The sequence below is a fragment of the Osmia bicornis genome, chromosome 7 (genome assembly GCF_907164935.1).
Source record: "Osmia bicornis bicornis chromosome 7, iOsmBic2.1, whole genome shotgun sequence".
Taxonomy (NCBI): Eukaryota; Metazoa; Arthropoda; class Insecta; order Hymenoptera; family Megachilidae; genus Osmia; species Osmia bicornis.
The window spans coordinates 667,424-693,190 of record NC_060222.1 but is presented as its reverse complement, the minus strand read 5'-3'; the positions used below and the strand labels follow the sequence as shown (position 1 = coordinate 693,190).

The following is a 25,767-nucleotide window of genomic DNA, read 5'->3' as shown; positions in this document are numbered from 1 at the left end:
CTGGCAGTAGGGATAGCCCCTAACCATCAGGTATGAAATAATAACGTGTTTTTATCTAATTTTTTAATGATATTAATATTACAACTTGTAATTTTCATTAAAATAAATAATTATCTATTAAGTAAATTAATTAATAAGATATCTATATGTATATAGTAATATATAAGAAAAAGTAATTATTTAGAAATACAGTTTAAGTAAACAGGAATCAATAATTCTAATTGATATTGAAGTAGTATAGAAAAAAACCTTATATTTTCAAAATAATTTTGGAAAACATGGGTACTATTAAAAACAATGTATACAAATTTCATGACATGCAAATATTTATTTCTAAACATAAGTATGAAATAAATACAAAAAAGGACAATTCAATTGCATAAGGATATATAAGTACAAATAAACTTTATTGTTAAATTATTAAAAGTTTTTACAGACTATAATAATTTCAAATGAGTAATAAATAAAATTATGTTTAATTTTAATCTTAATGATTATACTCAACACAAGTATTTTTTAAATTATAAACTTTTTCATACAGATGTAAATTGATAGATATATAAGATGTATGAAATTTGTGAAGAAAAAATTCATGACATCTTTTGGTTTATAAATTATTAATTAAATGAAATACATTGTTTTACACTTTTGACAAGAGAATGTTGATTCAAATGTGGATCAAATAAAGCTACTTATGTATGAGTTATTAAATAAATTGAAGCTAATATGAGTTATTAAATAATTGAAGCTAATTAAAGAGAATATAAAATTAGTTCAGACACATATTAAAAACATTACAAATGATATTAATTTTTCTTTGAAGATATATATATATATCATATAAATAAATAGAAAAAAATATGAAAGAGCTTTATTTAGCATTGACACATAAAAGACATGTAGTAAAATATGTATAAATTATGAAGCAGAACATAACATTGGAATATGTTGTGCAATAATTTTCAAAGCATTCAAAACTGTCAAAAGTATGGGTGATACAATTCGAAATGTATTAAAAGTATAAAAAATATTGAAAGAGACTAGTAAGTATCACCTTTTATTATTTGATATAACTTCTAATACTCAAATTTCATTAAAAATATTTTGATAATTATTGTCAGTTCATATAAAGTAATTATTATTCTACATCAGATTTTTTAGTAACTGGCTTTGCTTTTCTTTTAGGTGGAATTGGAGTATTAGAAGTACTGGATGATGAAGTTTCAGGAACAACTGTATCAATACCAGGAGTTTGCGAAGTTTTTGTACCTTTTTTAACAACTTTTACAGTCTTTTTCTGCTTATTAGAACTGCTATTTTCTGCGCTATCATCCAGTGCTTCCTCTGATTTTGGTTTTGCTTTTTTTGTAACCTTTTTTACTGCCTTTTTTACAACTTTTTTTTCAGCAGTATCACCTTCAGTTAGTTCTGTAGGTTCTCTTTCAGATGCTGATTTTTCTGCAGATCTTTTTACAACCTTTTTTGTTACCTTCTCTTGACCTTTTGAATCTTGTACTGTAGTTTTTGCACTTGTTGAAGGAACGTTTAATTCCTTTGTTCTTGAAGGCCTAACTGGACTTTCGTGTGGTAGAGCTGTTTTAGTTGTTTCAAATTCAGATGGAGATTTAACTGATTCCACTATTTCTTTAGTGCAACTTTCAGTTTCTTTTGTTGAAGGTGTTGTAACAGCAGGAGTTGATTGTTGTATTTGTTCTATTTGTGGTAGAATTTGTGAGGTTCCTTCTGATTTTATTGATGATTCGTTTGATTTAGTGGCAGTATCAATATTTTTTGTTGCAGTGTTATTCAAACTTAATGTGACCTTATTTTGCATAAGCTTATTTGAAGAACCTGAACTAATTATATGTGTTTTATTTTCTATTTGATGGACAGATGGTACTGTAGTAAAAAGAATTTCTGATGTCATTTTTTGAGAACCTGGCATAGATTCTTTTGATTCTACTTGAAGAACAGATTCTGCAACTTGTATTGGTACAGGACTAATTGTTAGAATTCCAGAAGCAGTTGATAATTCTTTTGCATGCGTATCATCTTTAATATCTGATTGTTTTGAGATGTTACTTATAACAGCTTCTGTTGGGGTAATTAATTTCTGTTCTTTAATTGAACAAGTTTGAGTTACATTAGATGGTACTGTAGATACAGTTGTCAGCTGTAGGGCTTGTTTCGGTAGTGAACTTGTATCAAGTTTCACAAATTCTTCTTGAGATGTTTGTGTTAAAAGTTGCATAGGAGGAGAATCCACTACCATACCAATTGATTTTTCTGATTCTATTAAAGGTTTCTGAGAAAAATGATCTGTCTCTTCTGATAATTCTTCCCTATTTTTTGATGCAGAAGATACAGTATTAATAACTTGTTCATCCTTCTCTGATAATTTAGGTATCATACTTTTACTGTCTGTTATAGGAACATTGTTAACTAGAGATTGTTCGTCCGTATGAGTGGTTGTTGCCTGAGCTAAATAAAAGAAAAATAATCATGTTATATATTTAAATACAATAATTTATAGAAATACATTCTTTGTCATATAATTTTAAAGCTTCAACTTCTACCTTTGTTTAACAGGAGTTAATTAATTAATTTTTATTGACTTGAATGACAAAAAACGTATGAATGAAAACATATAATTAATCATATGTTATACATTAAAATTATTCACAAATATTTAAACATACCTAAGTAATATTTTATTTTCTAAAATTACTTGCTAGTGGTATATTCTAAAATACCTAAAAAATTGCCTAACTAACAAAAGTGCTCTTATTAAATGTTATTTTATATGAAACACAAACATCCATTGTTAATTTGAAGCACGTGAAACGTGAACTAATCATGCATGGTGATTAAACATTGAACATTTTCCCAATTAGAACAAAAACAAGCAAGGTGTATGAAATATGTTTAGTATTTTTAAAATGAAGCACTTTAATTAATCATTTGACAAAAGTCTTATTATTTGGAGAATTAAAGAATAATTTATCATTAAACTATTTCAGGGTAAAAATAAGATTAATGAAATTTTTATATAACTAGTAATTATTATTTGCTTACATTAGCACAAATATAAAATTTCTTCTACAATACATAGTGTAACTAAACATTTAAAAGTTTATAATGAATATTAAGATGAACTAAATTAAATTGCTAAATATTACATGTTATATTAAAATACCATAAACGACATGATTTATAAAAATATGATTTATTATAAAATGATATAATTTTAATAATGTAAATCTCAATCTAAGTTGTGTGCTGTTTTAGTTGTGTTCAATCAATATTTCTAAATTGTTTGGAAATACAATGATAAAAATCGCGACTGTGATGATGCGAGTTTTCAAAATATTTACCCCATTAAAGCAAAACGAGATTACAAGACGTAGCAATGCTATGGCGCCAGGATCTGTTAGTTGCTGTCCTCCGTTCCTGTTTCAAACACTTAAACTTGATAAACTGTATAAAAAACATATTTTTCACTTTTTTAAAACACATACAAAATTTCGAGTTCACTAATAGCTATCGCCTGATTTCATTTTTGAATTAAACAGTATATCCTTATAGTAAAAATTCCATTTTGAAATATGAGTTTAAATACCACATGCTGTATTAAAAAAAAGGGGAAAAATAAAATCGCAAAGCGTGTTTAAAAAACAGTTAATGGCTTTGCACTATGAGCACTTTAATTTTGTACACAATTTTAAATTGCCACTGGTTGTAATTATATTTTAATGACTTTACATTAATATGCAGTCATAATTGCCACATACTGTACAAGTAAGTCTTTTAGCTCAGTAATTTTTTTTTCCAGTTCAAGTACTTTTAATAATGTGATCTTTATCATCACAATATATTTGTAGCACATAATTTTGTGTAGGTTTCTTCTATCAAAATAAAACATACCAGCTTTTGCATCCATTTCATCAGTAGATTCAATAGGTTCAATAGATTCGGTAGGCTTAATAGATTCAGCAGTCTTATCAGTCGTGGTTTCTGCAGGTTTTTGCGTTTCCTATAAATTAAATTACATATATTGTATTTGTATGTAAGTATGATTTTTATTGATTTAATCAGTTACCTTTGGAGGAGACGGTAACCGCGGAGGTGCAAGAGCAAGTGTTTGACAGATTTTCTTCCAAATATTATCAAAACTATCACGGCCCATGTAGTCTATCTGTCCTTGTTCCCAACTTTGTTTTCGCATATGTTCTTCTAATGCAATTTGTTGAGCGCTTCTGGGTTCACCTAATGTCATCTGAGCTAATGCACCAGCAAGACCAGCCTATGAAATCAGAAATAAAAAACACTTATTTTATTTATAATTTGATAACTATGAAAGATAAAGAAACATAAATTAGTTACAAATATTAGTATATTTATACATGTTATCTGCACAAGTTACCTTAGGCAATTGCTATATGTAATTATCCTATATAAATTGCATGTGTTACAAACATATAAATAAATAACGAACAAATTTAGTATAAATTCACAACAAAACAAACTGAATTAAACTTAAAAAAATTATTAATATACCAACAATATTGGAATATGTAACACTTGCCAGGATTGACAAACATTTTCTAATAAAATTGTACACCAATTGTATTAAAAGTGCAAGTAATGTTCCAAGAATTCTTAGAGTTGCCGTTTCTTAATCAATACATAAAAATTGAAGAAACATACAGTAGATTATAAAAGATTACAAAAAGAAATGCAATCTAACATTATTTTAAAGAAAAATATGTGGGAACAATTACTTACATTTGAATTGTTTACATCTTCCATTATGTGTGAGTCAGATTGCGATGCTACATTATGGAAATCTGTACAAGGTTTGGAAACAGGATGAGGACTAGTAGATATCTGTGTAATAGTCTGTTTGTCTATAATGTTTAGAATTTTGTTTTGTTCAATTGAAAGATTATTTCTTGCAGTTTGATCAGTTAAGGATTCCCGTTTTGTAAATTCGAAATTAATTTGTTCCTTAGAATAAAAATTTTGATTCTTTTGTTCATGATGTGTAGTTTGTTTATTATTTACGCTATCATGATTACTACATTGATGGTCAACATAAGATTCATTATGTTGTTTACTTGTTTCTTTTGATACTGATTTGTTACTACTTTCAAACAAACTTTGAGAATTATATTGATAATCATTGTATTGATGTTGAGATTCTCTGGAATGATAGCTTGGAGAACTATGTGTAGGTACATAATTTTCAATACTGTGTAGATTTTGCCAATGATCTGATTGAACTTTTGAGATATCTTTAGAGAGAAATAAAGAATGTTGGTCATTTTTATTACTAAGTTCATTAAATTGTTCTTGATTATGATAATGTTGAGTATGTGTAGGAGAATTACATTCATTGTACTGTTGAGTATGGTACAGTTCTCTATTATGTTCAGGTGGTGATTCATAATTTTGGTGAACGGTATTTAAATAATTAAATTGATCATTTAACATAGATATAGGTGAAGATCTGTCAACTATGGAATAATATTGGTCAGTCTTATAGTCTTGCATACAATAGTCTTCCCATGGGTCTTTAAATTCTGAAAAATCTGCTGGTCCTAAATGGATATCGTTCTGTGTTTTGTCTTGTACAATATTTGCATAAACAGGACGTCTTGGAATAAAGGGATCAAATGATAAAGGAGAAAATTCGTGCCAAATTGGTGCCAATGTGCCGGTGGCCTATGCAAGCATCATGCCAAAACAAAAAAAAAAAATGCACATTCAGTTGGTTAGTAGAAAACTAATATAACAGTGTCTATTTTTCTTATACAAATGCTACTGCTTAGAACATATGTATAGTATACTAAAAATATTATTATAAACCACATAATTGTGTAGAGTGGTATTTCTGATATATGTATATATCAAATGGAACTTACAACAAATAAATTGTGTATGTAGGCTAAAAGCTTTGGAAATCCAAATTTATATAAAATAAAGCGAAAAAAAAAATGGACACTGACCTATGAAAAAAAGTATTATAATTTTAGAAGTTACATATTTTTAGTTTTGATTGAACTTGGACAAAACTCTAACTTAAATATTACAAAAAAAGTCATATCAGTAAATGCCACTCTGAATTACTAATAATAAGCACTAGTATAATTTTATTCAACAATATACATATTATTTATATGCTTGCTATGTGCAATATATACAATCTTAACTCTACATGTAATAATGTGTGAAGGTAGTTATATGTTACCTATATTATTTTTATACACACTTAAAAAAAAATTACAGTATAAATGGTATCTTAACAAAAGCAATAGAAGCATGTTACATAAAATCTTACCTGATTTCCTAACATTTAATTTAGTAACTTATTGCTTCCTTAGCCAAGATATAAATTCTTATAATCTGATAATACCACACAAAATAAAACGTTTTCTACAGTACTATATACAGTGTTGTATGAAAATTCATAAGTTAAGCATTACACTCCTTACGCTACATAAAAAGAATAATTAAACTCACCATGACAGATGATAGTTGAGGATGCACTTTTTCACAAAAGATATTCCACCATAACTGTAACAATGGCTGCAAATGTACAGAATCCACTGGTGGTTGAACAATACCAGTTAATGTATCAAAATACTGTAACCATGGTTTTGTAATACCAATAAAATGTATTATTCTAACATCATCTCCAAATCTGGTAAACAATAGTATTTATAATCATTTCATTTTGTATTTATATTAAACTATACTTCACATATAAAATGGTGATAATTAAATAAGTAGATTTTCTTACTGTTTGAAAGCAGGAAGATAGGAATATACAGCAGTAGAACACATATTATAGATAAATGGTAGATGTTTAGAAATGTCTTTATGTGCCCAATCACTAAAGTACAAGTTCAGTAAACCTTGGTCACCACCATCGAATGAACCTTTAGCAGCAGCAAAGGCAGTAATAGAAGCAAAAGTTTGTTGGGATGGTTTGTATACAAATACACCAGAATTGAAACAATCAGGCCAACCCACATCAGGGGCTGCAGACAGTTCTTCCCTCTCAAATAATTCATCACAATTTCTAACAACCTGAGGTACATAAATTAACAATTAAAAAATAGTCACATCTTGATTCATAGAAATTGATTTTATACACTCACAAGAGTATCTGCATCAAGAAAAACACATTTCTCATATTGAGTTAATCTCCAACAATGCAATTTAGTGAATGTAATTCCCAACTCTGGTCTAGCTAAAAGTGCCAAATTAGCTTCATCTTTTGAATCGAGTACATTTACTTCCATTACTACAGAAAAAACTGCTGACAATTTTTCCCTATATAAATAAAAAACGAAGCTTTTCCAGTAAAAAAGTTTAAACATACTTATTTACTGTTGGTTCAGATTAATACATAATCAAATAACAAAATAATATATGCAATTGCTCACCTCATTGTTTCTGTTACTCCAGGAGTAACTAAAACAGCCAGTTCATGTTTGGTACCAGCTCGATATAAAGAATGTGCTAAAACTAAAGCTCCTAATGAATAAGCATCATTTGTGGCCAATGTAACCCAGGCGTATCCTGTAATTAATAGTGACGATAATTAGAATAGAAATTTAGGCAAAAATAATGACAAGATTAGGATTACAAATGAGAAACAGGATTATTTAAAGACCAATACTTTGCTGGCTTTGTTTGTAAATTACATCGTACACGATAATATTTGGCATTTGCGATATCATTATGCATATTAATAGATGTCATTTATCGAGTGGGAAATTAACTGTCTGCAGACGTTAAAACATTAATTCCTGGATTGTCTATGATATTACATCATTAATACGACTTTAATAAGAATGCACTCATTTTTCCTCGATATAAGTAGTTCATCGAAGATAACATCCTGAACTTTGTAAATGCCATTGACTTAGTTTTACTGTTTATCTTTCTAATAATTATGTAAAAGCAAAGACAATCTTACTAATTATATAGGAAAAAATGTAGTCGGCTAATAATAGCAATAGAATTATTATACAATAGTAGAAGATAAGTGCAAGCGAAGGTTTTGATTGTGGGGATGATTACATTTTATGCATGTTAAACTGTGAATACATTAAAAATTAAAAATGATAAAAATAGCTTGGTGCTAGATTTAAACACGTGAACTTAACTGCGTTCAACTTGTTTTTCACCAATAAGAAATTCAGTTACGTTTTATTTATAACTCTTTCTATTTCTATTTCTCTTTCGTAAATGCCAGTGCACCAGTGTGTGTTAAACGGGACACCGAATTTCTCGAAATTCGAGTCTAATTTTCCTGGATAATATTCTATTTTTAATCATTATCTGAACATTAAGCTAACGGTGTGTCGTAAGATAAAGAGACTCGGGGGGGAAAAAAGCTTCTAAGTAAGAAATAAAATGATTGACTATACTGCTATTCATGATAATGACTTATCATTCCTAGCTACTGCTTGGGTGTATATAATTATTACGAGATTTCCTTTCTTTATTTAAAGTTCAAATTTCTTACACGTGTTTTGTGTAACTACATCAAATATGTAACAATTCTAGAATTATTTCATGCAGTTTCGAGCCTTGAAAATGTACCGTTCGCGTTTCTGGAATGGTTGCATTATACGTATTGACATTGAATAAGATATTAGGTTTCCTACGTTAGGTGCATCTCACGAAGTTATCGTTATAATCATAGAAACAATTAATTATCAATAAAATAGTGAATTCAAATATAGAATCGATGTTTATCGTTTGCTATCGATAAACGAATTAATCGATGTGTTCGATACTCGAGGATATGCATTTGGTTTCCGGTTGGAAGAAACCGGAAACGGTAAAAGTTCTAAAGTATTGCGTTGCAAGCTTGTAGCATTGTGTGTATCTTTAAACAGTCGACAAATTCTTTCAAGAAGGTGAATTCCATCAAAGGCGTGGGTAAAATTAAATGCAATGAATGCAACGGAACAGCAACGAGTCACGAGTGTAAGAAAGAAGAAAGGAGTCGTGAAAGAGAATAGATACAGGAGAAAAGCTCAGATTTCTGCTACCGGTGTTCTCCGAAACAACCTCGATTCTTCTTAAATTAACTATGATTATTTATAGTTTTCGATACAAAGGTAATACAGTAATATTTAATATCCTACAATTATGAAATTAAATTGCAAACTGCGTCCAATATTTGAGTAAAATAAACTATGAAATGATATATTTCTACATCTCTGCCAGAATAATATCGCGTATAAATGTCATGAAGTAATGTTTATTTCAACATTAGATTGTTCGTAGATTTATCATCAGAAGATCCGGATTTTGGCAGAAGAATCATTTGTGTTGCGTGTCTGGTATTTTCTAGGGGTGAAAAAAAAAAGGACGAAACATTTATCTTGGCTATGAGAAACGCGGTGCTCGGCTTCTCGCATATTGTAATACGCAGACGAAACCCGAGAGGCAGAGTGCCGGCGTCGTTGTGCCACACAGGTTTATATTTATACAAGCCGACCAGCTTATAATAGCAACCGAGCCTCGCGTTTGTACAAAATGCATTCATATGCCTTGCCTTAGGTCAAGCACTTGTCACCCAAGTCTGACCAGATTTCCTTATATGATCATACCACGCGTCTGAGAATCGACACTTTCTCTGTACAACGACCACACTAATTAGTGCCATTTATTATTTTTATCTCGTCGGCACTATGAACCCTCGATTATGTAAACTATATCTAGCTAGGAAATGAAATTTTTTATAATAATTCTTGCAAATTAAAAAGAACATTGATATTCATTCATTGTTTGATTTGATATTTGAGGTACCGATACCTCTGACTCGATACCAAGTAGATATCGATACTTTGTTTCGATCCAACTACTGCATGAAAGTATCGATAGCTTGGTGGTAGTATACTTTCGATAATACGTTGAAGCGAATAAATAGAACTTTAACAAGATTTATTATTGAATTCTTCCTGGAATAGAGGTTAGGCAAACTATGTTTAACGCTTAATTTATTATTAATCTTTAATATCTTTTCAGTTACATCTATGTATTTGGTATAATATCGACTTATTTCTCGATTATTTCGAGGAATGCAACTTGTAAACGAAGTCTGATTGATCATCAAATAAATTACAATAACATCACGATAACAATGCAGCGTATGAAGTAAGGTAAAGATAAGAAGAAACAGATATGTTCTTCAATTTAATTAGAAATCTGTAGATATGTGCAATAATGTATATTGATCTTCATGGTGTATTTAGATGAACATTTTAAACTAGAATACCGAAGCCAACTAAAACGAAGGTCAAGTCTGAAGTTATATGTATAAAAATAGTGCTCGTTTATCCTGTGTCAATTGAGGTACAATGAACTTAACGATCCAAGCTTCCGCTTTCACATTACTATACTGTAGGTACTTGCAATAATATACTTTTCATTTTGATATGAATTTTATATACAAAATACTATATGCAATTATATCGTAACTTCCTACATTTCATTTTAATATTTATCTAAAGAATTCAAATTATTATTTTTTATAATAGAAAGGGCTGTATTGAAACAAACGTTATTTGACAAAAGTATTTTGCCAGCACCGAATTTACTTCTTTTTTTCTTCATGAATGAAGATTCTTGTGGGTATATCTTTACTGTTACATCACCGTGGCATGTCGATCAATAGTTGTATTAATGTTATCGTAACAGTATTAAATAATCTTCGGTTACAGAAGTATTAAATTAAGTAATTAAAACTGAAATTAAACGTTTACAATGAGTGGTAGATGCGTGAAATATATTGGTCTTCGGATATGTATCATTTGGATCGCGCGAATAAAAAGATAGTGGGTACATGTAAATAAGAGTGGCGTGGATACGAATTTTTTTTTATAAAGTTTGAGTAATTTTATCACCTGTAAAATAAATATAGAAAGATAGACGAGATTTGGCAAGGAGCCGCAATTTCTCCCCCAGACGGCTAAGAATAAACTGTAGGAATACTGGTATGAGTTATCTTATTTTATGCAGAAGGAATTTTCTATCTAGTTTAACAAAGAATAAAATATATTTACACATTAACTGAAATGTTAAGTATAAAGCAATTTTCATAACATTTGATTTTTACTTTTATTATGAAAATTTTAATCATGTATATTATATTTTGAGACATTATTAATATCTATTCATCATTTTATAGGTAACCAAGTATAATATCTTTATTGCGTTTATATACCATAATTGAAATATAAAATATTAAATTGGCGCCAAGTTTCTATGAAAAAGCAAAAAGTTTGTGCGCATGCGTATGAAGGAAAATCGCTAAGATGAGCGCGAATCAAACCGATTTTAGTGAAATAAATTAAAACGAGAGGAACGGTTTACAAGCGATGGAAAGAGACTACAATGAAACGTATTTCGTGTAAGTAAATAGATAATTGCGGTAGCGTGGGAAAATAAAAATGACATATTTTTACATTTTAAGAGGTTATTATTCGTTGTCTATGGGAGATATAAATCATATGAAGGTCATTGGGTCAAGACCGGTTACCGGCGACGTTATCACACACCCTAAATGAACTCTCAATGAACGTAACCTTCAGGCAAAATGCAGAAAACTGTGAAAAGGTAAAGGTGCACATTAAAAACTTTCTGTACTTACCACCCATAGTTGGAAATAAACTTTATTTCTTTTTTAACAGATCAATTCTACACAGTTAACACTTGCCAATGCCCACACAACTGACAAAAAATTGTACGCACTTCATCAGCGCTACAATACGAGTGACGACTCGCAACTCTCCTACCATGCCACAGCGCTCTCCCCACCTTATGTATACTAGCTGTTCTGTATTATCTACTGAAAGTTTTACAGATTTAGTAGTATTTACATGTGTACGTATAAATTGTTAAAAACAAAAATAACTTAATAATATAATTTAATTTAAGTGGGAAATGATATATTATACAGAATATTCATATTCAAGTATAATGAAATTTCATATGTTTAACAGGGCTTCCACGTGCAGCGACAAAATTAACACATATGAGGATTTAAATAAAACAGGTATTCGGTCTAGCAGTTATTTTATTGTATAAATCAAACAATTTTCTTTGCAACGAACAAACGCAATATAAAAATAATTGATAAATCATGCGCGCCAATTTTATAGATATTCGCGACACCTATCGCAAAAATACTGCAGTATGCTATGCGTCGTTTCAGTTCCGGGCGTTCCTCGACGACAAACAAACATGTATCGAGTAGCGGGAGAAGGTACGGTAGCGGTTGAAATTATAGCGATTCGTTCGCTTGTGCGCTATAATCCTTCTAATCCTGGAATAGACTGTTTAATACCGTAAAATGTAGCTCATCCTTTAGATCGAGTCAGTTGTGACACCCACAAGATACGTATCTATGAGATCAACTCTCATCTCCATCTCCAACACGTTGACGTTCACTGAGGAGTGGCGCGCAAAAAGATGGCCAGCTCGCCGACCAGCATCGAAAATCAAATAGACAGTTTTTTGGAACAATTTAAACGCAGTGCCTCCCGCGCAATGGAGGAATCTCACAGGTCCAGTTACAATGCTTGCAGCAGTAGTATCAGTCATAGCCGGAGTGGGAACCTCGATCTTGAACTCTTGGAAGCTGGTAAGTTTTTCATACAACTTTATTAGATATATAAATTAGTTGCATTAAAATTGAATTTTCATTGCTTTTTAATAGTCCTTATAACCCCTTTCTATTCTATGTCCATAGACTATCAGTTTTTCACTGTTGTCGATTGATTTTTCGGGCGTATCTTGTATATTTCAATGTATCTGTTTTTATAACATTACTGATGATTTAAAGACATTTTCGCTTTGTATCTAGTAATCTTTTTATAATACTGTGTGCTAACAATCTATATAAAATTATGTAGATACAATGTTTTATATTTATGTCATTATAATTTTAAAAATGTAATAATAAGCCTGTCTCTTGAAATCAGAATTACATCATTAATCAATATCAGCATTCATTTTAAAATATAAAAACAATATGTATTATATAGGTACATGGTGTAAATATTAAGTTAATATATATTTAAATAGTAAACGTTTCGTGCATCATTTGATAAGAATTATATTTAAAAAGTGTTTATTATAACTATGTAATAAGACATTTTAGCAGCAAAATTTATATTATTTATTTTTTATAATGTCAGTGTAGCAAAGAAAAGATGTTAATCAAGTAATACCTGTTTTAGGTGAATGAGTAAATTTCTGATTCAGTGATGGAATAATCAGATACTAAAATTAAATCTACTTTGATTTAATTGTGCATTTTGACACTGACATGCTGCAAGTCACGTGCAGTTACCCCTCTATTGAAAATCGAGTCTTTTGCGATTGGTTGTTTCATCTTCTCTTTACCTCCACCGTGGAGCGTTATGGCGTCGTATCTCTGCTATATTACGATAGAGGTCGTCGTCCGTTGTAGCTGTTCATGGCTTCGAGTTAGAAAATTGTAGGGTTGTAAGATGCATTCAGTTCATTTGTGAATAAATACTGATTCAATGCATTGTTGATTATTAGATAATCACAGCTCGTGATAGTTTATAATATAATCGCTCTTATAAATTTCGATCTTATCTTTACACTGTGTCGTAGCGTTGCGGTTATCTTGAAATTTTAGGGTGCGTTGATATACTTTGGAAATACCGGTTGTGTTGTTCAAAAGAGTCACCGGTATCGTCATAAAATTTCATTAGATAAACGTACGCGACTAAATTGGATTTACGTATTACATGTCGGTAATGGAATAGCCTTGTAATAACTGAATTGCTACGCGAAATATTATCGATTGTGAAAATTTCTTTAAAAAAGCAACATGATTCTTCGACGGAAATCAGTGCACAACTGCAACTGCCCTTGTCATCAGCATTGTTCTACGAAATGTGCAGGTTTGAGTTATGCATTTTTCTACTACTTTTTCGATCAATTTCCCATTTGTGATTTTAAAATTTGAATTGCAAATAATAAAAGCCATTATTGGAACTCCTTTTTAAACAATTATTGATTTATTTAAGTACTGGATTTGTTTACGACAGTTTAACTTGTTAGTAATAGTAGATGTCTTATAAATGATCGATGTCCTATGTATGCGAGATTATGTAAAAATATCTTATAATCTATACGCATATGCATACATATGCATATAAGTACGTATTCGTAATGTTTCAAATTTATTTCTTTATTTATCACATCGTCTATATTTACATTATATTAATTAATAGATTAAATGAGTATTATGAATTGTCAGCAGAACGCATTATGTTTTTAAATATTCAATCTATATGTATAGTTAACATACTTACCCGAGTTTGAATTGTTTTATTTACGTACATAATTTTATTATTTTATACAAATTTTTAAACAAATATTAAATTATTCGAAGCTAATATACGGTTCGATTGTATTTGTGCGGATGTAACGTGGAAATTGTCTTATTTATACGGGACTCGACCCGTTATCCCTTCCACGCAATATACATAGACTACATTCGCCATATCATTGAGCGTTTTGCTAGAATATTAACCGGTGTATAGAGACGTATAAGCAATTTATACTGTGACAATTTATGTATGTTTACAAATGTGATATTTTTTGAAAAATGTTATAAATGTCCTTATACATATAATTACATATTTAAATTAAGGAAAGGTAAGTAAAACTTGACTTTTGTCATGAAATATCCAAGTTGAAAAGCCATTGTTGTGCATAGCAATTCTCAACCATCTTAGTGTCAAACATATTTCTTTTTTAAATAAAATATCATAGGAATATAATTATCCTTCTTCATTCCTAATATTTATTGAGATTTCATTTGTTACCATAATTGGTATATTTCACAATTGATATGAATATAAAAGTGACAATGTAATCAGCTGATCATTGTTTAGGATGTTTTTATTCAACATTGTTGTTGTACACTGTGTTGTAAATGTATTTTTGGTTTTTACTATTTAGTTCCTTTTTTAAGTTTGCATTAATATGTTTTTATCATTAAAATATTGCTGTTTAACAGAAGACATAGAAAGTGTTAAAAAAAACATAATATAATATACAGTGGAATATGGATATTAGTCTGTGTGAAGAAAATAAAATGCAAATGGAAACAAAAATTACCTTGCAAGATAATCTACGCGATATAAAACCCCAAGTATCAAATTGTCAATGTATAGTTAACGATGAATTGACATACATGCAAACAAGAGAAAAGGTAAGTGGATATTTATGTAAAAAATATTTAATTCTTTTGTTAAATGTATCAATCATAATATGTTCCATGATTTAATTATTTGACATTTAAAATATTATAGCAATAATGTTTTACATAATACGAAAGTTTTTGATATTATAGAAAGCATATCCAGATGCAACAAATACTACTTTTAAGCCAAAGAAAAATGTCAGAAATATTAAACTGAAGAAATCTAAAATTGATGGGCAATCCAGTTATGATTCTACAAAGCTAGAGGATAATCCAGCTCAGGTATTGGAACGATTTAAGCGAGGATGCGAATGTCAAGATGATCAGTGCTTCAAAGGTCTAAATCCAGAGTCAGTATATAGGCACAGATTAAATATTGCAGAATTAACAAAGGCTGAACATGATATGTATTTAATGGGTGTCACCATGGCATGCTTGACAAATCCATATGAAACAGCAAGACATAAAGAACGACGTAGATTACGTGCTCAGTATATGTATCAGAGCAGAAGAGTTTGTTTAGATGCTTTTTTGTATCTTGAAAATTGTACACATTATCAAATAAAAAGAATTAGGAAGCATTTGATGACTCATGGTGTCACACCAAGAGTTCATGGGAATCATGGAAAAATTCCACATAATACTTTCTCTTTAGACATTTACAAAATTGCTACAGAGTTTTTAAAAAAATTTATTGAACTACAAGAAGCAAAACAAAAAACTAAAGTGGCAAAAAATGCACCATTACATTTGTCATCAGATATTACACGTAAAGTAGTATATGACTCATACATACAGTATTGTAGAAAACTGTCGCCTGGCACAAAAATAATGGGGTACTCAACATTTAGAAGATTTATGAAAGTTCAATTTCCACAAGTAAAATTTGCAAAATTAGAATTTATGATTAGAAATCAAAACATACAAAATCAAGGATGTAGTAAAACGGAGTCGGAAAAGAAAGATATAAACGATGAAAAACAATTGGAATCGACAAATTTTGTAACAGAGAGCGGTGCCTTATTGCCTTTATTAATTGCTAGTGAAACAGGACAAAGTGATACTTATTTTTTAACACCAGCCAGTAAATTACAAGATGGTTTAAGTTATGAGATAACTACATCTGGGCTTCTAGTCAATAAACCAGCATTGCCTATTACTCTAACTAAAATAAATGCCGTTTAAGGACAATTTCCTTGAGGTTTAATATTTAAATATTATTACGAAAATAATATACATATAAAATAAATATAAGTGCTGTTTTAAACGCTACTTTTTATATTAAAGAGATAATATATACTTTATGTAATAAACATGATTTTTTCTTTGCGCATAAATCTATGTATGCAGATTATTTAAATTACTTTTGCAAATTTTTCATTTACGAAATAGTAATTCATATAAATATTAATGTATAAGTATTTTGTCAGTAGTTCTAAATACTTAATAAATTATTGGTATGTTTTTTATTTTACTAAAGGAAGCAGTATTAATATAAGAAGAAACTTCTTGCTAACAAAACGATGCATTTGAAAAAGAAATAATCATACTTTATTATCGTGAATAATATGTGAAAATAAAATATTTTTTAGCTTTCTTCTTCATTTAGTATTTATTACTCTAAGTATATATTAATTTTATAAAACATCCTGTATTTGTATGTATCATGAACCATGTGTGTACATAAATTTAGAATAAGAATTTAACTTATGATTTTTTTATATTAATATTTACAATCTGTGAAATAAAAGTATGTAATAAAACAGTACAAAGAATAATGAATTTGTATTTTTGCAATCTGTTAATTTATCTTCATTATCATACATTAAGCATGTGTATGATAAATTTAAATAATGATACAATCCAGGAGTTTTACAGACTTTTTATTACAGTTACATTCCAAACATGCAAATTAAGAGTCCAGAGATTCATTAATACAGTGCCTCTCAAATCTCTTATAAAATCCATTAACAGATACTTTATTAAATTGTTATTATTAGTTCAGGTTTAAGTATGGTATAATTAATTTATCAGTTGTTGATAGAGGTAACAACTCTATAAATCAATTGTAATCTGTATTTCATATTGTACTGAAATATAGTATTATTAGTTTGTAATAAAATATGTACTATTATACTTTTTTCAGTATCTTAATTATGAATATAAGAAATACTAATGTATTTGTTTTAATAATAAATTTCTCTTTGAAAGAGTCAATTGCATTATTTATGTAATCTTGAGGATTGAGAGCCTCTTATTTTACAGTTACAACTGAAATACTGTAGGTATAGCAGGACACTACTTCAGATAGTTGGAGTCAGCAAGGTCATATAAGTACACTCTGAGGTTTCACAGTGACATATAGTAAATATTGTATAGGTGATCATCAATATAAATTCTGTACTTTGTTAAAATAACTTTTGTTAAACATCTCTACAATCATACTATAAAATTTTAATTGTGAACTTACAATATAATGACAGTTAATATAATGATATAATAGACCTTAATATTGTATGTTATTTAATGTTACATTTCTTATAAATTTTAATCTATATAAGTTTATATTTTACAGAAGATGTAGAGAGTATGACTGGTGAAATTGAAAATGGGGATTTGGCAATTCGAGATGTTGCTGACCTTCTCCAATCACAGTATGCTATTATAGCAGGTAAATAAAATTTAATTAATATCACTCAAGTATGTTATTTAATTATACATGTATAATTATAGGAGGGAAAACTCGAGAAGGTTGCCCCATAATTACTTTTCCTGATAATGGCAATTTTCACAACTTATCTGATGTGGATTATCAACGTCTCATGTTATATCTTACCTCTGTGCCAACGTGAGATTTAAATTTGGGTATTGTTATTACAATTTTATGTGATGTAGAATAGTTACTAAGTATATTTTTATTGATTTCCAGGTTACAAGAAGCTGATCTTGGATTTCATTTAATAATTGACAGAAGAAATGATAAATGGAATTCTGTAAAAACTGTATTGTTAAAAATTTCTGTAAGTATATGTACTAGGCAATGTAGTGCTAGTATAACAAGAAATATAATAATTAAGCTAAATATTTTAATTCAGTTTTTTTATCCTATAGGGCTTTTTTCCTGGTTTAGTTCATGTAGCGTATGTACTACGTCCAGCTGGATTTTTACAAAAAGCTATTTCAGAAGTGTCAAATAAATTATTTAGGGAAGACTTTAAATTTAGAGTTATATTTTTAGCAAATGTTGCTGAACTTCATGAATTTATAGATAAAGATCAACTAACTGAACAACTGAGTGGCACTTTACCATATTGTCACCACACTTGGATTCAAAATAGAATTGTAAGTAATAGATGTAATGAACTCCAACGTTATTTTTTCATTTTTTTTGTTTGTTTTGTTTTAGAGTTTAGAAAAATTTTCATCAATGACCCAAGACGTATCGCTTGCATTGGACTCTTTTACACGGCGATTAGCCGAGATTGAATTTCCTAACAATACTATAGCAACGACATCTTTATTATCTCAACAACAAGTTGAATATAATGAATTAAAGGAAGAAATTCTTAGTGCTGCAAGACATGGAGAAGCACTTTTGGACAGTGTAAGACAACTAACTGGAAAAGGAACGGCTGATAGATTAGGAAATGTGGCAGCGATAGAACGGTATAAAATAGTTTAACTTGGTACATTATAGAGCAATGACCAGTTATGCCTAATTAAAAATTGTTAATTTATCTTTAGATTACTTGTTCAGCTAGAAGAAACAGAACGAACTTTTGATTTATTTTGGTCACATCATAGTTCTCGTTTAAGACATTGTCTAGCTTTGAGACAATTCGAGGCTGACTTTAGAGAATTGCAAGCAACATTGGACCAACATTTAAAAACCATAGAAGAGATGACAGAAGTAGGGGAGACTCAAGCAAGGGTTGAACAATTACTCTGTGACACATCAGCATTTCAGAGAATATGTAGAGTATGTACCTTTATTTTTTTATACATCTGTATTATTTTATACCATTAAGCAAAATTACTTTAAACTAAAACGCGAAAAAACAAGTATATATCAGATCAATATCTTCATCTACCTTACAAATATAAGAGATTAATATTTATATGTAAATGTTTAAAAACTATCACATACAAATAGTCTATCACAACCAAAACTAAAAAGATAAGACTGCTACAATATTAATAATTTTAAGTTCGAGAATGTTCACAAAGCATTTAAATCAGCAAGATATAATATTCAAACCAGTATTATACGAATTTCGTCTTAATAAAGTATGAAATTTAACAGTAAAATAGTTTAATTATTAAAAGTTTTTGATGCAAATTCTGGTTTGGATACTCTTCTAAGCAATCACATATACATATAATGCACATCATGCACAAATGTTACTTCGCACCGCTTTCCTCATTTTGTCGATAGTCCTATTTGTTGCATACCATGTGGATTTGGGTCTTGGTAAGCAATCCACTTAACAAAATACGTATATTTTGTAATAGATTTACATTTTTAAACAAAGTGATACTAATTTAGTATTTCAACTTTTAAATTCTGTGTTACTATATTTTAAAATACAAAAAAAAAGGAAACTTTATTACTTTTAATAATTTCGTTATGGGTTAGTGAATTAAATCTCTATCAATATCATTGTCTTTGTCGATTCGGTAAATATAATTTACATAATACAAGATTAAAAGTTGTTCATTGATGAATAAAATTATAGAGATTTAATTCATGCCTTGTATTGGCATGACAGATTTGGAGAATGAATATCATTGTTATTTCTCACTTTGCACTGCACGTAAGATAGTATCTTTATTTTAGAATACTTTTTTAGATGAACAACGAAAATTGATGAAAACATTCAATTACTGTTTGTAGTATTTTTGTCAATGTTATTTTAATATCTATTAAACATCAATAAAATTATATAAATTTATAGGGAGATATAGAACGAGCAGAGGAAGTAATATCTGCTGGTCAACAACTGCTATCTGGGAGGCATCAGTGTCCTACAGATGTTGTAGAACCTAAATGTGTGGAACTACAGAGAATTTGTACTATTTTAAGTCAAAGGCTGGAAAGACGGTTACATATGTTAACCAAATGTAGAGAACTAATGGAGCGTATAGACAAGGTAATTATTTACATTATAAGTTATTAAAAATTAAATACTGGAATCTTCCAATTATATATAACAGGCAAATGCATGGTGCACACGCGGAATAGAATTGCTTGCATCACAAAATAACTCAACACCGCCTGATCAAGCACTTCAAGAATTGCAAGAATTAATTGAAGCTGCAGAGGAATTCCATCATCCCAGATGTATTTTTCAAGATTCTATAATGCCGGAAACAAAAGCTCTTATTACTCAAGTACGTGTATCTTGTGAAGTATTATTTTTGCGAATTTATTGTATTTATTTTGTGAAATAAATGCGTTAGGTTCTACAAAGAATAGAAGATGTATCTTTAATGTGTGATAAAAGAATTATGACACTAAAGCAGCAATTAATTAAGCCTGCAAGACCAGTTCAAACTGTAACTCCTGAACCAGTTAAACCATTGCAATCACTGCCTCAAATTGTAAAACCTGGTAGAATTCTAAAAAAAGCTAACACGATGCCGAAGGTAAATTAGTATATTTGATCTAATATACACGTGTACAATAATCAATTATTGTAATTTGTAATATTTTTTAGATGGAGATGAGTCCCATAGAAGGAGAATCATCATCACCGGAAAGTGAATCTAAAGATGTAGAAGCTTTACGTTTAAAACGAGGACATGTTTTAGCGGAACTTGTTGAAACAGAACGGATTTACGTTGCCGAGCTAGGTTCCATAATTAAAGGATATAAAATGGAATTAACAAACGAAGCAATGGCTCATTTAATACCGGCAGCATTAGTAGGCAAAGGAGATATTTTATTTGGTAACTTAGAAGACATTTATATTTTTCATGGAGAAACGTTTTTAAGAGATTTAGAAAATTGTATTTCAAATACTGAACTTGTTGCATTGTGTTTTGTACAGAGGGTAAATATTTTTGATACATTTTAAGATTAATTTAAGCAAACATTTTCAACAATTTCATATAAAATATATATTTATTTTTAGCGTGACGTATTCTTCAGATTATATAGTTATTACTGTCAAAATATTCCGAGGTCTGAAAAATTGCGAGAACAAATACAAAACGAACCTCAATTTCTTGCAACTTGCCAACAAAGACTCGGTCATAAATTACCTCTGGCTGCATACCTTCTAAAACCTGTGCAACGTATAACGAAATATCAGTTATTATTGAAAGATCTTTTAAAATACAGCGAGGAACCATCATGTTCCACTGAGTTACAAGAAGCGTTAGATTGTATGCTTGTTGTATTGAAATGCGTTAACGACAGCATGCATCAGACTGCTATTACAGGATTTGCCGTAAGTTCAATATTTAATTGTATTCGGTAATGTTTAATTAAATGTTAATATTATTTGTAGGAAGATTTAAATGCACAAGGCGAGCTCTTATTACAAGGCTCTTTTAGCGTATGGAGCAGTAGTAAGCGAGAACGATTACTTAGGTTGAAACCATCTCAGCGTCATATTTTTTTGTATGAAAAGGCTCTTATATTTTGTAAGCATAGTAAACCACAAGCTCATAACAAAGCTACATACCATTTTAAAAGATATTTGAAGGTAACTTTACATATCTATTTCATATTTCTATTAAATTTCATTATTATATGTAAAATTATAATCCTATTTTTATTAGATGTCACAAATTGGACTAACAGAATCAGTTAAAGGCGATGCAAGACGCTTTGAAATTTGGCTTCAGGGTCGAGCCGAAGTGCATACAATACAAGCATCTACTGTTGAAGTGAAACAATCCTGGGTGCGTCAGATTAAAGGGGTTTTAATGTCCCAATTGGCTGAACTTAAAGGAAAACAGAATTCTGCTCTCGGAAAAACCAATCATAAGTAAGTAATATCATTTACCTAGAACAAAAACGATAATGATAACGTTATACCAAATATTTGTAGACCATTGCGCCAGACGATTTCATGGGAAGCTCAAGGCAGTGTTTCTGGATCTTTGCGAACTCTTTCAGTTGACGGTAGTAGTGTAGTAGGAAACATTACAGATCTTTTACAATCAACGGAGGATGATGTCGGTTGGAGTTCAGAAAATAGTAACACGGACGATGAAGATGCTTTTAGCGAAAATCCTGGTCCAGCTCCTGTAAATTTTTTTTTTGTTAGAAATAATTATATTATTAAATGAAGCTAATGTTATGTAATTTTTATTCACAATTAGGGTGGAAGATATGTAGCACTGGCTGATTATTGCGCAGTTGGACAGTCAGAGGTAACTATGCGTGAAGGGGACAACCTAGAACTCCTTAAAGTTGGTTGTGCTGGGTGGTGGTTTGTAAAACTAATAGGTACTGGAATAGAAGGATGGGCACCGGCAGCTTACTTAGAACCAATTAATCGAAAAACTTCGCGCAGTTCACAATCAGTGAACAGTCAAGAAACCATATGAAACAGGCGTCTGACACACTAGGTTTTCCTAGTGTGTTAGGTTCGTACGTATTTAAAGAACACCAGTTATTAAACTCAAATGTTAAAAGTCACGTGTGAGGAGTTTTGTAATGCAAGGATATGGTTAAGACTTTGGAAATTTTGCATAACGTATGTATGACACTTCTTTTAAACTATACAATAATAGCAATATGTGCTTGATTAGTATGATTAACAATGAATAATGGTAGTTACACATAACTTCCAAAATTACCATTGGATGGAAATAAGTTTTAGACGCTAATGTGATTATTTAATCCTTTATGAAAAAGGTTTAAGTAATAAGAAATCAGGGAGTAAAAAAATGTATAAATTTTTTTACTACGTAAAGTTACGAAAAATTTGTTGGTAAAGTGCTTTATGCAAGCAAATAGAATTTGCATTTACTAAATAAATGTACTATTGATAATATTTATTCTTACAAAGAAAATAATATTTATAGAATTGTATAAAATGTAATTCAATAGGGAATGAAAAAAAATATGTGCACGTAAAATTGTTACAGGTTATACAGATTTGAGATAAGTTGCATAGTGTAATATTGAAAGAAAATTACTACAATGAAATGGAATCATTTCAATTATTCAGTTACTATTCCCATAAGAATTGCATGCAATCTTATCTATACTTATGACCTGTATAATATTCGAATGTGTGCAAATATTCCAAAGTTCGTATATTGAATGAGATTTTAAAAATTCTTCCGGTTTGTGTTAATAATTTGTTAATAATAATTGATATATTTTTAAACAAAATATATACTTGGTTATAATTGTGAAATGGAATCAAATACGTATGTATCATATCGATGAAATATTTTTTAGTAATTTTATATGTATAAGTTTTCTAGTACACTTATATTTATTTATTTCTATAGGTAATATAGTACAATGCAAATTAAAACATTCTCTTTATATTGAAGAGATTTTAGAATATTTGCAAACTATCGAGGAGTGGTTAAAAAGCCTTTAAAATGACAGCAGGTGATAAAATATTTATTTGATGTTTCTGTAAATGAATTTAAAAAAAATTAACGGAAGTTCTCTGTTGGCATATTAATGTAGATACGATAGAAAATATATTGTTATGTCTTTATGACCAAACAGCTTGATACTAGTACTATTTTAGTATATATAAATGACCTATTTAAAGTATTTAAATAAAAGGAAAACGAAAGATTACGAAGTATTAAAATAACAATATACACGAGTTTTTTAGGGGATAAAAAGATTGACACCAAGTTTTATGCAATATACGTATACACTGTAATAAATTTTAGAATGTAACATTTTAGTAAAAGAAGCAATTTCAATTTTAGTGAATCTTACCAATGTCTTAAGTATATAACAATAATGAACTGTATATAATAATGTTATTTGTACTAAAAATTTATATTGACGCATAAAATCTAATTTAAAACATTATTTTATAGGTATAAAGTGCAATAATTATGTTCAACTTATGATTAAAACTAACAAATATTTCGTTAACAGTTCATAATACTTATTTAAGTATTATGAATATTATTTATTTATTTTTTCTTTTCTTATTATATATATCACAATTCTCTATGTGATTATAAGATACACGTATTGAGTACAAATAATTTATTTTAATACTTCATGTTATAATAATTAAGCTTAAAATCTGTAATAAATATATGTGCATAATTTGAACATAAGACTTTTAGTTATGCTTAAGTGTTTTATTCATAGAAATTGTGAGTTTTTGACCAAAGAGTCTTTTGTATTTTTCTTTGGTAAAGTAAAAAATACAGAAAACTGTTAATTTATAATTATGAATATAAGCAGTTGATTTTATTATTCTTGATTTTGATTTTGCGATTAAATATCATTATAATTCTTATCCACATTTACACCGTCCTGATACTGACTAGTTATAGAATTTTATTGAATAAACATAATTTTATTTTCTGTTTTTTTTACTGAATTTATATGCCATGAAAGTTATCTTAAAATCGTTGTAGTGCTTAATAGATATTCATATACAGCAATAGTGAGTGTTTGTGAACATTTCTTTTGTTTCCTTTCAGTTGAAACGTGTGTGTGAATACTATAAAGAAATAAAAGAAAAAAACATTGCTTAAAACATTTTTTGTAAACAATATTAAATTAATATATAGACAATAAATATATGTCCACCGTGGAATAATTTCAACGCAAATATACATATTATGAACATAATAATTTAAAGAAATCGACAAACTAACGTTAACGTTCTTCCTTTTAGAAGTTTATAGGCAGGAACATTTTACAAAAACAAAGATTTACTCTGTGCAATATTTAATAAGATTATAGCATAAGATTATTATGTCTAAACATAAAGCTATATATTTATTTAAAACCCTGATAATAGTTCAATCACTAACTATGACTTTTTAACAAAGAGTTCCTTTCGTTGTTCCTTAAAAATAATTTAACATAAATTACTTCTGTACATGCAATAATGTGAATATTAAAACCTTTTATATAATATGTATAATCAAATTAAATATCGAGAAATTCATGTTTAAAACATTTTAATAAAAATGAGCATGAATAGTACATTTATGTTAAAGATATAGAATTTTCCTTCTGTTTTAATTAAGATGAATTATAATTAAGATAAGCAAATTGGTAGTTTAAAAAATTATTGCATTTGAATGAGTAATTGAAACTTTAAATTATGTTATAAATGACCATATTTAATATTATATTTTCTTTAATAAATTTATTGTGTATTTGTAAAAACATGTAATGTAATAAAAATACACGAAGCGTACAAATAATCTACTTCATCATTTTTCAATGTATTTTTATAGAAAGAGAGGTAAAAATGTGAATGCAAGTATATGAAATGTATATGTAAGTAGTAGTTGTAAAGGTAAACCATTTA

General features: G+C 29.0%; 2 protein-coding genes across 9 annotated transcripts; one reads left to right on the top strand and one right to left on the bottom strand.

Moving 5' to 3' along the window:
• Positions 1–854: 854 nt before the first annotated feature.
• LOC114874033 (zonadhesin) lies at positions 855–11,808 on the bottom strand. Of its 5 annotated transcripts, XR_003789033.2 has the most exons (10): positions 11,678–11,807; positions 7,452–7,587; positions 7,164–7,338; positions 6,803–7,092; positions 6,523–6,703; positions 4,786–5,724; positions 4,100–4,303; positions 3,925–4,033; positions 3,375–3,450; positions 2,393–2,481 (listed from the first exon to the last, which is right to left on the bottom strand). XR_003789033.2 is itself a non-coding variant. In XM_029182926.2 (9 exons), exons 1-9 carry the CDS (start codon positions 11,682–11,684, stop codon positions 1,139–1,141), a joined length of 3,384 nt encoding a protein of 1,127 aa, XP_029038759.2. In that variant the 5' UTR covers positions 11,685–11,803; the 3' UTR covers positions 855–1,138. The 5 variants fall into 5 exon arrangements, 4 of the variants coding, with proteins under 4 accessions (XP_029038759.2, XP_029038760.2, XP_029038762.2 ...); XM_029182926.2 differs by lacking the exon at positions 3,375–3,450 and having other exon boundaries at positions 855–2,481; positions 11,678–11,803; XM_029182929.2 differs by lacking the exon at positions 2,393–2,481 and having other exon boundaries at positions 3,381–3,468; positions 11,678–11,808.
• Positions 11,809–11,818: 10 nt separating this feature from the next.
• Positions 11,819–25,217, top strand: LOC114874035 (guanine nucleotide exchange factor DBS-like). Of its 4 annotated transcripts, XM_046286342.1 has the most exons (18): positions 11,819–11,910; positions 12,030–12,082; positions 12,189–12,670; positions 17,850–17,945; positions 18,008–18,122; positions 18,204–18,294; positions 18,386–18,616; positions 18,681–18,940; positions 19,019–19,253; positions 20,230–20,424; positions 20,489–20,665; positions 20,735–20,920; positions 20,992–21,327; positions 21,409–21,726; positions 21,787–21,984; positions 22,061–22,269; positions 22,333–22,531; positions 22,607–25,217. In XM_046286342.1, the coding sequence occupies exons 3-18, from the start codon at positions 12,499–12,501 to the stop codon at positions 22,832–22,834; spliced, it is 3,246 nt and encodes a 1,081-aa protein (XP_046142298.1). In that variant the 5' UTR covers positions 11,819–11,910; positions 12,030–12,082; positions 12,189–12,498; the 3' UTR covers positions 22,835–25,217. The 4 variants fall into 4 exon arrangements, with proteins under 4 accessions (XP_046142298.1, XP_029038764.1, XP_029038768.1 ...); XM_029182931.2 differs by lacking the exons at positions 11,819–11,910; positions 12,030–12,082 and adding an exon at positions 13,269–13,964 and having other exon boundaries at positions 12,585–12,670; XM_029182935.2 differs by lacking the exons at positions 11,819–11,910; positions 12,030–12,082; positions 12,189–12,670 and adding an exon at positions 17,424–17,653.
• The last annotated feature ends 550 nt before the right edge of the window (positions 25,218–25,767 follow it).